At 47.2% G+C, this 14,554-nt stretch overlaps 1 protein-coding gene across 1 annotated transcript; it reads right to left on the bottom strand.

Annotated features, from left to right (window-relative positions):
• Positions 1 to 1,752: 1,752 nt before the first annotated feature.
• Positions 1,753 to 7,766, bottom strand: LOC125288932. Its single transcript, XM_048235648.1, has 11 exons — positions 7,694 to 7,766; positions 7,210 to 7,576; positions 6,164 to 7,114; positions 5,678 to 6,040; positions 5,058 to 5,592; positions 4,329 to 4,955; positions 4,082 to 4,215; positions 3,723 to 3,980; positions 3,531 to 3,626; positions 2,857 to 3,344; positions 1,753 to 2,759 (listed from the first exon to the last, which is right to left on the bottom strand). The coding sequence occupies exons 2-11, from the start codon at positions 7,492 to 7,494 to the stop codon at positions 2,645 to 2,647; spliced, it is 3,852 nt and encodes a 1,283-aa protein (XP_048091605.1). The 5' UTR covers positions 7,495 to 7,576; positions 7,694 to 7,766; the 3' UTR covers positions 1,753 to 2,644.
• Between the last annotated feature and the right edge of the window lie 6,788 nt (positions 7,767 to 14,554).

Genomic DNA, 14,554 nt, shown 5'->3' with positions numbered 1-14,554 from the left:
AGGCTCACAAGGAGACCGCGCACAGCCTACAGAACAAGACCGAATGTAACCATGGGCAGTGCTTGAGTCTAGTGTAGGTCAATATGAGTGTGTATGTCAGCTAATTTCAGAGACATGGAGAGCATGACATTTGCAGCTTGAGGCTACATGTCTTGGAGCGACTATGGCGGGGAAAGAAACGCGCGATATAACCCCCCCCCGTCGCCCGAACCGGTGACCGAATCTATTAACTCGGTAGGCCAACCAACGACTGTCCGGTTGAACCGACTTGCGTATAAGAGTCGGTTGTCCCATCACTAGAAAGAAGCAATCCGCTTCTGATCACAATTTGATCACAAAATCTCCCATGGCAGCAGGCAGGTCCAGACGATAGCACCTCTCCTCCGTCGGCAGCAGCGATAGGGGGTGCGCAGGACTGAAGTGCAATTGATTAGACAGGTAATTGGCAGAGAGTCTACAGATGTGAAATCGATGCTTGTGTCAAAATCCTGATTAGCATATGATTATCTTATGCCTTCCCCCAGGTTTGCTGGACCAGGAAGTATGAGGAATCCCGCAGGGAGCGCTACACGTGGCTCTGACATCATCCAAAACAAACAAACTTGTGTCAGCAATCCCGTGTGTTTTACTGAACATCACCTGAAAAGGTGCTGTTGCAAATAGGATTTTTATAGCTAGATTATAACACAATCACACAGTTTCACCAAGCATAAGCTCCCCCGCATTCATTTTAATGCCTTTTATTCACCTTTGTTGTACACAAGTTCCAAGCTATTGAAAAGTTTTTTAGTAAAAAAAAAAAATTGTAGTTAGTTTGCTCCCTTTCTTTCAATAAAGTATTGGATTTATCACAAATGCCAGCTTGTGTGAGATGAGTTTTTTCCCCCATCCTATGTCCTTTATGCTTTCAACTATTATGAAAAGTGTTTACATTTAAAGAAAGAAAGTGTTTAAATTTAGGTTTGAAGAAGTTAAATGTAAGACTTTTGAAGACCATTGTGATTGAAATTCTAAGCATACGCTTTTTGGTATAGACAACAAATACCAACTTTATTTCTCCTTAAAAACCACTAAATTAAACTAAATGTATTTTGACCTAGTGCACAATTAAAGACTTTTAAGGCTTTAAACTAATTTAGATTGAAGATTTTGACCCTTTAGAAACCTAGTTCTAGTGTGTGTGTAAAATAAATGTACAGACACTCAACAAGGCATTGTTACTGATTGACCATTTTTATTCAGTAAGACCAGCAAACAGATAACAGATAAGTCAGAAAGTGCATAAAATAGGAGAACACTGCAAAACTCAGCAAACGGTGCCAAGACAACGGGCATTTGTAAGACCAGAACATGGATAACAAGTCAAAAACTATTTTACAGTTTGTACAGTCAAAACACTGCAAAGCACAGCAAAAGGTGCCAAGGCAACGGGCTTTTGTAAGACCAGAACATAGATAACAAGTCAGAAAGTGCATAAAATAGGAGAACACTGCAAAACACAAGTCAGAAAGTGCATAAAATAGGAGAACACTGTGAAACACAGCGAACGGTGCCAAGGTAACAGGCATTTGTAAGACCAGAACATAGATAACAAGTCAGAAAGTGCATAATAGGAGAACACTGCAAAACACAAGTCAGAAAGTGCATAAAATAGGAGAACACTGCGAAAACACCAAGGCAACGGGCTTTTGTAAGACCAGAACATAGATAACAAGTCAGCATAAAATAGAGAACACTGCAAAACACAGGTAACGGGCATTTGTAAGACCAGAACATAGATAACAAGTCAGAAAGTGCATAATAGGAGAACACTGCAAAACACAAGTCAGAAAGTGCATAAAATAGGAGAACACTGCAAAACACAGCGAACGGTGCCAAGGTAACGGGCATTTGTAAGACCAGAACATAGATAACAAGTCAAAAACTATTGTACAGTTTGTACAGTCAAAACACTGCAAAGCACAGCGAAAAGTGCCAAGGCAACGGGCTTTTGTAAGACCAGAACATAGATAACAAGTTAGAAAGTGCATAAAACAGAACGGTGCACAACAGAGAAAAACGTGCCATGATAACGGGCACTTGTAAGACCATAACACAGATTACAGGTAAAAAAGTATTTACAATTTGTACAGTGTCAGTCCTCCAAGCCATCTATGACGGCGACAAATTGGGCAAAGTTTCTGTAAACCTGTTGTCCAGGCCCTTGGAGGGTGACATGTCTTTCACAGGGCAATACGTTTTCTTTTTGTATTTTTTATGTCCCTGTATAGGTTGGCCACACACCTTGCAATTGGGGATGTGCTGGACCCTGAAAAGCTTCGCCCCAACTTGGGTGGGTTGGTCTGCCACCAGCTTCCTTTTGTAATGGGTCGACCTGGACCAGGAAGCTGGAGCAGCGTGGGTCTGGCTGGAGGAAGGCCCAGCGAGAGCAGGGGCAGGCAGGATGGGCACAAGCCGAGCCAAGGGCGCAGCAGTCGGCGCGGTCTGTGTGGAGGAGGGGCCCGCCACAGACTGCGCGGGGGTGGGCACAGGCTCGGTGATGCTGAAGGTGGCGGGGGGTCTCTGCAGCGGCCGCACAAGAGGCAGTGGCTGAGGAGGAGGAAGCAGCGGCTGAGGAGGAGGAAGCTGCGACGGCGCCGCCATGTCAGCCCGTCCCCTCAGCTTCTTGGTGCCGGCCGTGCTGGCCGTTGGTACGTACTCCATCACCGGGTAGTCGGGCGGAGGGAGGACGTCGGGTTGCCGTGGCGCTGGAGGAAGCTCTGTGGACGATACGGAGGTGGTCTTTGAGATCACCGAAGGTTGCCTCGTGGCGTGAAAGTTGACCAGCCTCTCTTGCTGTCGGATAAAGTCCCTGACCGTTTTGACGTTGATCTTGGGGAGAGGGATGCCCGCCTTGGACAGCACCGGGTCGTCCACCAACACCCTGTGCTGTATGAGTTCATAGGCCTTGAGGATGCTGGCCTTTTCCGGGCTGGTTCGAGAGGACTCAACCAAAGCAGCCTGACCAGCACGTACATGAGGCGGTTGTGCTGCGCGCTGATGTCCTGCTGGGCCGGCGCGTACCTCCTGGCCATCTTCACCCGCTGGATCAGGGCGGCTTCGCCGAGGTCATCCCTCTTTGTACGGCAGTACAAGGTGTTGCCCCAGTGCGTGCGGTACAGCTGGTGGTACTTCTGTGGCTGCTTGTCATGCTCCTCCACCGCATTCCAGGCGTCGAGGATGGCGTTGCGCTGGTCGGTGGTGAGCTGGAGCTTCTGGTCAGCACCCCCAAGCTGCACTAGCGTAGCGCAGAAGGCCTCCAGCTCCTGGAACCCAGGGAGGGGATTGGCACTGCAGGCGTCCTCCTGCAAAACAGCGAGAGGGAGAGAGAGGGGGAGAGAGAGAGAGAGAGAGAGAGAGAGAGAGAGTGTCACTTGAAATGTAAACAATGTTCTTTCTAAAATAAATGTCTAATATGAATGTCTATATATGTCTATAAATGTGTATATAAAAATGTCTTTGTGGTTCAGCAGCATGTCGGTGAGACTCACAAAGGCTGGCGGATGGACAGTGGCCGTCTCGTTGTTGGTCAGCGTGATGCGGGCAGCATCTATGTCTTCCAGGTCCTCGCCGCTTTGGTAGGCCGTCTGCCTCGGCGGGATCGCCCCTCACCAGGCCGATACACCTCCTCCTCGGGCCGGGCCATCGTCGGCCGAGACCGTCGAGGGAGAAAGCCTCCAGACTCCCCGTGCTCTGGCGAAACAAGTATTCGAGCCCGGCAGCTCGGCCGGATCGAACGCTGGGCGGGGCGGAAATTCTGATCGACGGCCTCCCGAAAAGAGCAGCTGGCAGCGAGCGTTGAGGCGGTCCACGAGCGGCGCAGAGTAGACGCTGGACCTCTGCCGACCTCCAAACACAGCCGCCGAGCTCCTGTCGGCGTTCCAACGCGCGATGCCGCTGACCAAGTACACCTGGTAGGGCCGCGCCGCTGGTGTGGGGACCTGCAGGCACATCACAACAACAGGCATGATATGAGCGGTATTGTTGTGTGGGTTTTTTTTTTTTTGTTGAGTGCAAGTATTTGTTGTGTTTTCTAGGTCACCTGGAACTTGTAATACGGGACATCCACACCGTTGATGGTGGTGGTGCGGACAACACGGTACATGCTCATGCCTGATGGATCCTGGATGCATTCCAGGTGTCGCTGCTGGCTGGCCCACATCTCATTGATGGCAGCTGTAAGCACACAAACATGCATTCATTTAGCACATAATTGACTTTGAGCGTGTGTGTGTTTGTGTGTGTTTGTGTGTGTGTGTGTGTGTGTGTGTGTGTGTGTTTTGTCGTACCAGTGGACTTGAAGAGGCTGACGCCACTCTCATCGAGCCCAGCCGGACCCTTCAGCTCCTCGATGATGAGGTGAATGAGGCGAAACGTCTCATGGGCGCCGAGGGTGACCCGTCGGACTTGGTGCTTTAGCTGCTCCCGCGAGATGTAGCGTCGGACCACATCCTCGTCCGACACGGCCTCCATGACGGACGAGTCTCTGGCCCTGACGGCCGCGATGAGCAGATCCAGGTCCTGGCGGTTGTAGGCCAACACCGCCCCGGCCAGCGCAGACTTCAAGGCGGGGTACTTGGAGTGAGCCTCTGTCCGCAGAGCGGCGTCGAAGCGATGGAGCCAGTGGAAGATATCCAGCCTCACCACCATCCCGTTGTCCACCCAAGGCTGGAAGAGGGTCTCCACAGCCGTCGGACCCTGCGCCCTGCAGCATCCCCGGTCGATGTAAAGGATCTGGGGGACGGGCTGGTTGGCGAGGCGGAATCTCTCCATAACTCCACGGCACATGGGCTCCAACTTCTCTACGGACTCCTCGCAGGTGAGAACAAAGGACACGATCTGGGAGAGTTCGTTGCCGATGCTGGTGAACCACTGGCCGGCGAGCCCCTTGCCCTCCCAGAGAGCTTCTTCACCACCTACGACAAAACAAACAAACAAATACGAGTACAGTTTAGGTTTGCATGATGTGGTGTTTTTCCTGTGAGTACTTGTATGCGTGCAACACACTCTTGGTTAACTTGCCTTCTTTGTGGAGTCCATTTTCAGGACCGTGCCAAACGTGGACAGAATTTGGCTCCGGTAATCCTGGACGTTGTTGGCCTCCGCCAGGAGAAAGGCGTGCCGCAGGAGCCGCTCGCAGGGAAGCTCCCTGGGAGGAGGAGGCGGCCGAAACTCTCCGTGGCCGAGCGCGGACACGATGCTGCCCGGTCGCACCAAAGCCATGAGGAGCGTGGTGTAGAGGTCCCGCCTGCGGTTGTGCTCCTCCATGTGGTTCTCCCGCACCTGCCGCCACACCTTGGCCATGGTGTTGCCCTCTGTGCGGTCGCGCAACAGGTTGAGAACGCTCTTGTCGACCCCGCGCTTGGCCGTGAGGACAGCCGGAAACATGGCCTGGTGAGCCTCGCTCAGCTGGCGCAGGATGGCGTCGTCCCAGGCCAGCCAACGGCCCATGGGGCCACCGTCTCCCCCCCTGGCTGCCTTGAGGCACGGCCCGCAGCAGAGCACTTCGCAGCACATGGAGTACCACCCCGACACATCGCAGATGTGCCGCACCTGAGAGAGAGGAAATGTCACAATTACAGATCGGCATGGGCCAGACGTGCACGTAGCACTCACGCGAAGGGACCACAAAGCTTACCCGAATGTGGTAACCCGATTTGGAGAGATGGGTGTTGCGTCCGGCCCCCGCGCACGCGTCACCACGCGGGCAGCTGATGGAGCACCGCCACACGCCAACAGGGCGCCAGAAGAACAAGCGGCTCCGGAAAAAGGGCTGAGGAGAGGGAACGCCGCCGCCGAGGTAGCCAGGTGGCTCGGGTGGGTAAAACCACATGCGGTCCGACTTCAGGACCCGCCGCCTCTTGATTTGCCCCCTGACGTCCTTGAAGGTCTGCACCGAGGTGAAAAGCCCTCGCTCGCTGTCCTCCTTCAACCAGGTGACGTCTGCCGCTGGGATGCCGCTAGGGTCCTCCCATAGCCTCACCCAGCCTTCCAGCTCCACCTAAAAGACACACAACACAAACAGCATATATATATATATATATATATATAAACAGTGCATAATTAGATTGTGACTGAGGTATTTTGTAAGATGCATGCATCACACTGTCATTTTTACACTTACAGGAGAGTCGCTCTGCGACAACGCGGCGGCAGAGGCAGGCTGAGACTGGCTGTTGGAGGGCGACGGTGACGGCTGCGGCTCAGGGCGAGCGTCAGGAGCGACCTGGCTGGTGGACGTCTCGGGCTGCTGCGCTTCAGGCTGACTTGGCGAGGATGGCGCTGGCTGCTGCGTCTGACGCTTGGAGGTCCTGGAGGGCCGTTTGGGCGCAGGCTGACTGGGCGACGACGGCGGCCGTGTCTGACTCTTGGCGGACCTGGAGGGCCGTTTGGGCGCAGGCTGCTCGGTGGATGGCGCTGGCTGCTGCGTCTGACGCTTTGCGGACCTGGAGGACGGTTTGGGCGCAGGCTGACTGGGCGACGGCGGCGGCTGTGTCTGACTCTTTGCGGACTTGGAGGCCAGTGTGGTCTTCAGTGTCTGACTCTTGGCGGACTTCTTGGCCCGCTTCTCGGATGCAGCGAGGAGTGGACGCTCAGGAGTAGGAGGAGCAGCGGCAGCAGGAGGAGCAGGCTGCTGCTGTTTCTGACTCTTCTTGGCCCGCTTCTCAGTGAGGAGTGGAGGCTCAGGAGACGCAGGAGGAGCAGCGGCAGCAGGAGGAGCAGGCTGCCGTTTCTGACTCTTCTTGGCAGACTTCTTGGCCCGCTGCCCAGATTCAGTGAGGAGTGGAGGCCCAGGAGACGCAGGAGGAGCAGCGGCAGGAGGAGCAGCGGCAGGAGGAGGAGCAGCGGCAGGAGGAGCAGGCTGTGGCTGGCTGGTGGACAGCTCGTCAGCTGGCTTCCCTTGACTACTCTCAAAGGTGACGAGGGCATCTAGCATGATGTCATCGTCATCACACCACGACGCGCAGGATGTAGCAGCGGCAGCAGCCGACGGAGTGGCTGTAGGAGGAGCAGATGGAGTGGCCGCAGCAGCAGACGGAGTGGCAGCAGGACGAGCGGCGCCCGACTGAGACTTCTATGAAATACAGGTAGGTATCAGCTTTATGTTTTCTGTTATGCATCACATGTTACAGTGTTATTAGGAGAATTAGGACAACTCAACAAGCATACCTCTTTCTCCAAAATGTACGCCCGGAAGCGCTTGAGGGACTTGGTGGTGATGTCACCCTCCTTTTTAAGCAGCCACTGCTTCACAGCGGCATGAGCATCCCGCGCCTTCTTTCTTTCTTGTTCACTCCCAGCTTGTGGGTCAGCCTGGTGGCGTGTATGCAGGCTGTACCAGCTCCACATTTCAAGGAAGGTGAAGGACTTGAACTGCCCCTGGCCGTAAATGGCCCGATCCACGTTGACCTCAAGGTGACAAGAGACGGGGGGGAACAGCGTCACATAGCTCATCAGGCTGTCCTTCAGCCACCCGTCATTGATGGGAGTTTTTCTCTTTGGGTCCTGGGTCTCCTCCAAGTGGCGGTCAAAAACACTGAAACACACACACACACACACACACACACACACACACGTCATGGTTAGTTTAAGAAACGGACAACTGTACGCTGTTTGGTTTGGTTTTCTTCAATGTTTTCTGCAATGTACTTACTATTTGATGTAGCCGACATCATTTTCGACCAGCCACTTGAAGCTCCTCCCAAAGTACCAGCCGAATGTCAGAACCAGTTGTCCCAGGTACTGGGCCTCCGTTAAGTTGTCAATGTGACAGCCGCTTTTTGCTGGAGACAAAAAAAAACATTTTGAACATTTTATTACCTTAGTGAGCAAGCCAGCAAAAGCTCTACTGCAGTGCATTAGGTTGTCATTATGCCATGATGTTACCTTCTCTGTAGGCCGTCTTTGGCTCCCGCAGCAGCTTGTTAACACTCAGGCTTTTGCCCTGCGCGGCCTTGGCCTCTTTTGAGGCCCGTAGCATGCATTGTTGCCTCTCTACTGGCACGCTAGTGTCCAGTATCTCTAACACTGGCAGCAGTGGATCCATATCTGACATTGGTAACAGTCAATTAACATTAAAACATTAAAACCATTATGCTTTACTCGTCATTATGCTTTACTCATCACTTGGTAACAGTCAATAACATTAAAACATTAAAATCATTATGCTTTACTTTACGTTAGTCAACAGATAACCAGTGCGCGCTCTCATTCTCCCTACTGAGAGCATCTCTCTCTAGCTGCTACTCAAGTTCCCGCGCAGCCTGAACAAGCGGCAGCTGCACTGTTCTCTAACTAAGGAAATATCAAGGAAATATACAATTTTGCACAATTTTATACAAAATAAATGTCCATTTTTTATCATTTCTATGTAGTTTTACTTTTCCCCCCCCCCAACTATGGCTTTCCCGTGCTAACGAAATTGGCTTTGAAATTGGTCTAATTCACCAAGGTAAGCATAAAACCGAATTACAACGCAAACACTATAGAAAAAATCAATACCTACATAAATGAGATTAAACAAATTAAACCCTTAACTGAGCATGTCGAGCATGTAATAGCAGAGTTATAAATGCTATGCTGAGAAGATGCAGGATGCTAACGTTAACGTTAAGCTACATTGGATGCATGCATGCAGGTAGGCTAACCTTTCTTTCAAATTAAGTTATCATTCCTGTACTTAAACATTCATTTAGAAGGAATTAGCTTCATAATAGTCATTACCTTGCGGTATGTGTTTGTAGAATTTGATTGCTGTTTTGACTCGTCTTGCCGTTGCTTGGGTTCTCGTCCGTTGGGTCGATGAAAGGGTTTGCGCACCTGCCTGAAATGTTTTTATAGACAGTCTCGCTATCGGATTGGATATAAACGTAGACTCTGGCGCAATCGGAGGCTGACTATTAACTAACGTTAACGACCGCCAAAGATGAGTTCTGCTCTCTGGTATGTTCCAAGTCTACGATGAATGTAGACTCTGGGCCAATGATTTGCCAAAAGCGTAGCCCGCTGGGCCTTGAGTCAGGCCCCTTTACTTTAACTGGTAGTCTACGTTGGCCGCCGCGATCGTAGACAGTTTGGCTCTCTGATTGGCTCAGAGTCTACAGTGAAGGTAGACTCTGGGCCAATCCGAGAACCAAACTGTCTACTGTACAACGTGGACTTAGCACTACGGTAGACATCACGTCTGCGATAGAAGGCCCCAAGCTTTTTAGCAGCCCTTACAAGGGCTCTCTCTGGATCCTCTTGCATGGGCCTCCACCCAGTGGCATGGTCTTCCATTCCCAGCTTCTCTCGCTGGGCGGAAGCTATGTTCGAAAGTCGCTTCTGACACCAATGTAACGATTTGATAGCGACACACTCAGTTGTCCAATCAAAGGTTTGTTCGCGGAAGTGGGAATCAGCCAAACACATAGACCAAGACACCATTACATAGGAAACACAAGGGAAGTCAAGAAAACAAGCACGATACACAAGCAGGGTAGTCACATACAATACACTGGGTAAAACACATGAGGTAAAATCTAAAGAAAGACTACACAAGCTAACACATACATGACAAGAAAAACGCAATTACACTAACTAAAACCGACATTACACAAACCAGCATTCACACACATTGCATTCTGGGAGGCTAGCACTCAGTAATATGATGAAACTACATCTCTAAGGTGAGATTACTTAATTTTCCTTCAACCTGTACTCACCCAATATGGCGTATGTGAACGACCCTGAAAACACAGACAAATGAATGAGGGCTTATACAGCAGGTCATTCATTTTGAACACTGACTGCGTTTACAAGTCTCCTGGTTATGAGGCGTATCCCAGTTTTGATCATTTGACCTCCTGACCCCTTATACTCCTTCCCGCTCACTCAGATCCTCTGACCAAAACCTCCTTGGCTATCCCCCGCTCCAGACTCTCCACCCTGGGTGGCAGGTCCTTCAGTGCCTTGGCCCCCAAACTCTGGAACTTCCTCCCCCAACCCCTTACAGCCTGTCCTTCTCTTCCTTTCTTCAAAAGCACATCTCAAGACCTTTCTGTTTAATGATCACTTCTCCTCCACACCCAACACATAGTTCCTACAGATAACTTGTCTTTGTTGTATTGTTTTGTTTGTTTGTTATTGTATTTCCCTGCCTTTGTCTCTGTTGTATTGTTTGTTTGTTTGTTTGTTTGTTATTGTGTTTCCCTGCCTTCCTACTATGTAAAGCGACCTTGGGTTTGAGAAAGGCGCTATATAAAATAAACTTATTATTATGACCGCCGCTAGCGAAGCGCTCATATAGGGATTGTCAAAGTTTTTTTTTTTCCCCCCGTCATCTACTTCCTGAATTTTTGGTCAACGATACCGGGACACCCGAACCACGGGGCACATGAAATTTGGTGGGTATGTAGCCCCACTAGACTTTTACGGAAACATTTCGTTTCATCCCCGGGGGCCCTCCCCCCCTGGACCCCCCGAACCGCAAAAAAAGCAGTTTTTCCTAAATAACTACCTGAACCATGGCACTGAGGATGAAGAATCTTTTATGGTATGTTGGTCTCAAGGGCCCACATCAACCTGGCCCATAATCACTCATTTGTGATTTGCACCCTCCCGGTAAAAAATGAAAATGCAATATTATTCTGCTTTAATCGCCCCTATCTTCAGTTAAGATGTTCATAACTGCACCAAATTTTATGTGTATAATTGACCTGCCATTCTCTGGGGGTATGCCATCCATGGGGGGGTCTAAAAAAAATTAGGTTATGTGTACATTTAGTGACTGTACACTCATTGGCCTGTAGATGGCGGTGCACACATATACACATGCACACACACACAGGCACCCTGAGCGGCGGTCATATTTTGTACCGCTATGCGGTACATCTAGTTATTATTATATTCGGAATATGCAAAGAGAAACTCATACATGATGAATACTAGTATCCCGGTTACCAACAATTATGCATGCAGCCAGCCACATGTCCAGAATAAGGTGTAAACATGGAACAGTATCCCAGTTCCTTTAGAGCAGGGGTTCTCAAAGTTTTGATTGGTGAGGGCCAATTCAGGAACCCAACATTGAACTGAGGGCCAATTCAGGAACCCAACATTGAACTGAGGGCCAATTCAGGAACCCAACATTGACCTGAGGGCCAATTCAGGAACCCAACATTGAACTGAGGGCCAATTCAGGAACCCAACATTGACCTGAGGGCCAATTCAGGAACCCAACATTGACCTGAGGGCCAAAGGTGCGGGGGGAGAAAAAGAAAGAAATAAAAATGGGAATAAACCCCATTTGTAATCATTTTAATGAGCAGGTTGCATCTCTACAGTTTATATGTATTGCATTAAACCCCATTTGTATCATTTTAATGAGCAGGTTGCATCTCTACAGTTTATATGTATTGCATTAAACCCCATTTGTATCATTTTAATGAGCAGGTTGCATCTCTACAGTTTATATGTATTGCATTAAACCCCATTTGTATCATTTTAATGAGCAGGTTGCATCTCTACAGTTTATATGTATTGCATTAAACCCCTACAGTTTATATGTATTGCATTAAACCCCATTTGTAATCATTTTAATGAGCAGGTTGCATCTCTACAGTTTATATGTATTGCATTAAACCCCATTTGTAATCATTTTAATGAGCAGGTTGCATCTCTACAGTTTATATGTATTGCATTAAACCCCATTTGTAATCATTTTAATGAGCAGGTTGCATCTCTACAGTTTATATGTATTGCATTAAACCCCATTTGTAATCATTTTAATGAGCAGGTTGCATCTCTACAGTTTATATGTATTGCATTAAACCCCATTTGTATCATTTTAATGAGCAGGTTGCATCTCTACAGTTTATATGTATTGCATTAAACCCCATTTGTAATCATTTTAATGAGCAGGTTGCATCTCTACAGTTTATATGTATTGCATTAAACCCCATTTGTAATCATTTTAATGAGCAGGTTGCATCTCTACAGTTTATATGTATTGCATTAAACCCCATTTGTAATCATTTTAATGAGCAGGTTGCATCTCTACAGTTTATATGTATTGCATTAAACCCCATTTGTAATCATTTTAATGAGCAGGTTGCATCTCTACAGTTTATATGTATTGCATTAAACCCCATTTGTAATCATTTTAATGAGCAGGTTGCATCTCTACAGTTTATATGTATTGCATTAAACCCCATTTGTAATCATTTTAATGAGCAGGTTGCATCTCTACAGTTTATATGTATTGCATTAAACCCCATTTGTATCATTTTAATGAGCAGGTTGCATCTCTACAGTTTATATGTATTGCATTAAACCCCATTTGTAATGATTTTAATGAGCAGGTTGCATCCCTACAGTTTATATGTATTGCATTAAACCCCATTTGTATCATTTTAATGAGCAGGTTGCATCTCTACAGTTTATATGTATTGCATTAAACCCCATTTGTATCATTTTAATGAGCAGGTTGCATCTCTACAGTTTATATGTATTGCATTAAACCCCATTTGTAATCATTTTAATGAGCAGGTTGCATCTCTACAGTTTATATGTATTGCATTAAACCCCATTTGTAATGATTTTAATGAGCAGGTTGCATCCCTACAGTTTATATGTATTGCATTAAACCCCATTTGTATCATTTTAATGAGCAGGTTGCATCTCTACAGTTTATATGTATTGCATTAAACCCCATTTGTATCATTTTAATGAGCAGGTTGCATCTCTACAGTTTATATGTATTGCATTAAACCCCATTTGTAATCATTTTAATGAGCAGGTTGCATCTCTACAGTTTATATGTATTGCATTAAACCCCATTTGTAATCATTTTAATGAGCAGGTTGCATCTCTACAGTTTATATGTATTGCATTAAACCCCATTTGTAATCATTTTAATGAGCAGGTTGCATCTCTACAGTTTATATGTATTGCATTAAACCCCATTTGTAATCATTTTAATGAGCAGGTTGCATCTCTACAGTTTATATGTATTGCATTAAACCCCATTTGTAATCATTTTAATGAGCAGGTTGCATCTCTACAGTTTATATGTATTGCATTAAACCCCATTTGTAATCATTTTAATGAGCAGGTTGCATCTCTACAGTTTATATGTATTACTTTAAACACATTTTAATTCATAACTGAGGCTAAACCTGGCAAAACTTTAGAAAATCTTTAGAAAAATTTGCAATGCACACACAATCCCTGGGGTTCCCTACCCTCAACAGACACATTTGGGATATAACAGTTCTGGTTGCAGTCCATTTTTAAGTACAAACGTATTTATAACAAACAGTCTCAGTGTGCCTTGCTTCTTATCAGCATAGGCCTTATTCAGGGCCAATTCCAGCTACCAAAGCACCACAGGAAAACCTGACGGCCACAAAACACCACTAAACGGAGATTAATTCTTTTCAAAGCACACAGTACAGTTGTACAGTTTTAACAGTTTTACAGATATTATCAGATGTTATTGCGGGCCGCCATTGGCCCCCGGGCCGCACTTTGAAAACCTATGCTTTAGAGTATCCCAGCTAGCAAAACCGGATTTCTCAAAATCAGGATATGGGCTTATCCGGGGGTTCTGAACTCCAGGATATGATGTTTCAATGCCCACAACCACTCAAAGTCCGGATCATAGCCGGGATACCAAAGTGCAGATAAACGCAGTCACTGATCATCATGCAATTAGCCAAGTTAGTTAGTTATAGCCAACTCAATACAGTAGGTGTCCATCTTGGTATATGCAATTCCAGTAAAAATCATTAAATTATTTATCTCCTAAAAACATTCAGGTGATGTGAGTACGATTTCAAAAAAATATCAGTTTCGAAAATATATCAGTTATTTAGTAAACACTCAAAGATGGCTGTAACAATACAGGCCGGTAAAGACTTAGTTCCCATATAACATGCAAGATGCCCCTTATCCAATACTACAACAACAAAAAACAGATTTAGTAATATCTGTGAAAATTAAGATATCAATATCTTCGATTGTTGAATAACAAAGCAAACATAAATTTAGCAAAACGAAAAAAAGAAACTAGGGAAAGACGGGGAGATGTGAGGACACGCTGAGCTGTGGTTTTCCACTATTTCTCTGTGTACTTCTCTTTCGCTGCTGCATGGAAGAGCTTCCCTCCTAGTTCCTCCAGCTGCTCGCGTTTGTCCACAGTCTGGTACAGTCCAGCCGGTACTTTTGACAGTCCATGCAAAAGCCCATAAAGCAAGGGCGTAGGTTTGGTCTCAGCTTTGGTGGGGACACATCCCCAACTCCTGTTGTCACAATACCAACATTAGTGTTTCAATACCAATACTAAGTGAAGAATCTCAATTTCGATTTTTTAAAACTTGATTTGGTTTGTGTGATTTGTGAGATCATTCACATCAGTGGCAATCATAGAATTTGATTGACCCTCCACACACACACACACACACACACACACACACACACACACACACACACACACACAAACACAAACACAGACATACATAGAAAGTGATGGTTG

The sequence above is a fragment of the Alosa alosa genome, chromosome 23, assembly GCF_017589495.1.
Source record: "Alosa alosa isolate M-15738 ecotype Scorff River chromosome 23, AALO_Geno_1.1, whole genome shotgun sequence".
Taxonomy (NCBI): Eukaryota; Metazoa; Chordata; class Actinopteri; order Clupeiformes; family Clupeidae; genus Alosa; species Alosa alosa.
The sequence above is the reverse complement of the archived record's forward strand: the minus strand, read 5'-3'. Positions and strand labels throughout refer to the sequence as shown.

Excerpts from the sequence above, each read along its gene's own strand:
- LOC125288932 (XM_048235648.1), bottom strand. The coding sequence starts at position 7,494 with ATGAGCTATGTGACGCTGTTCCCCCCCGTCTCTTGTCACCTTGAGGTC. Across the intron at positions 7,115-7,209 it reads CGTACATTTTGGAGAAAGAG|AAGTCTCAGTCGGGCGCCGC; the intron begins GTATGCTTGTTG and ends TGTATTTCATAG. Across the intron at positions 3,627-3,722 it reads GTTTCGCCAGAGCACGGGGA|ACGGCCTACCAAAGCGGCGA; the intron begins GTCTGGAGGCTT and ends CCGCCGAGGCAG.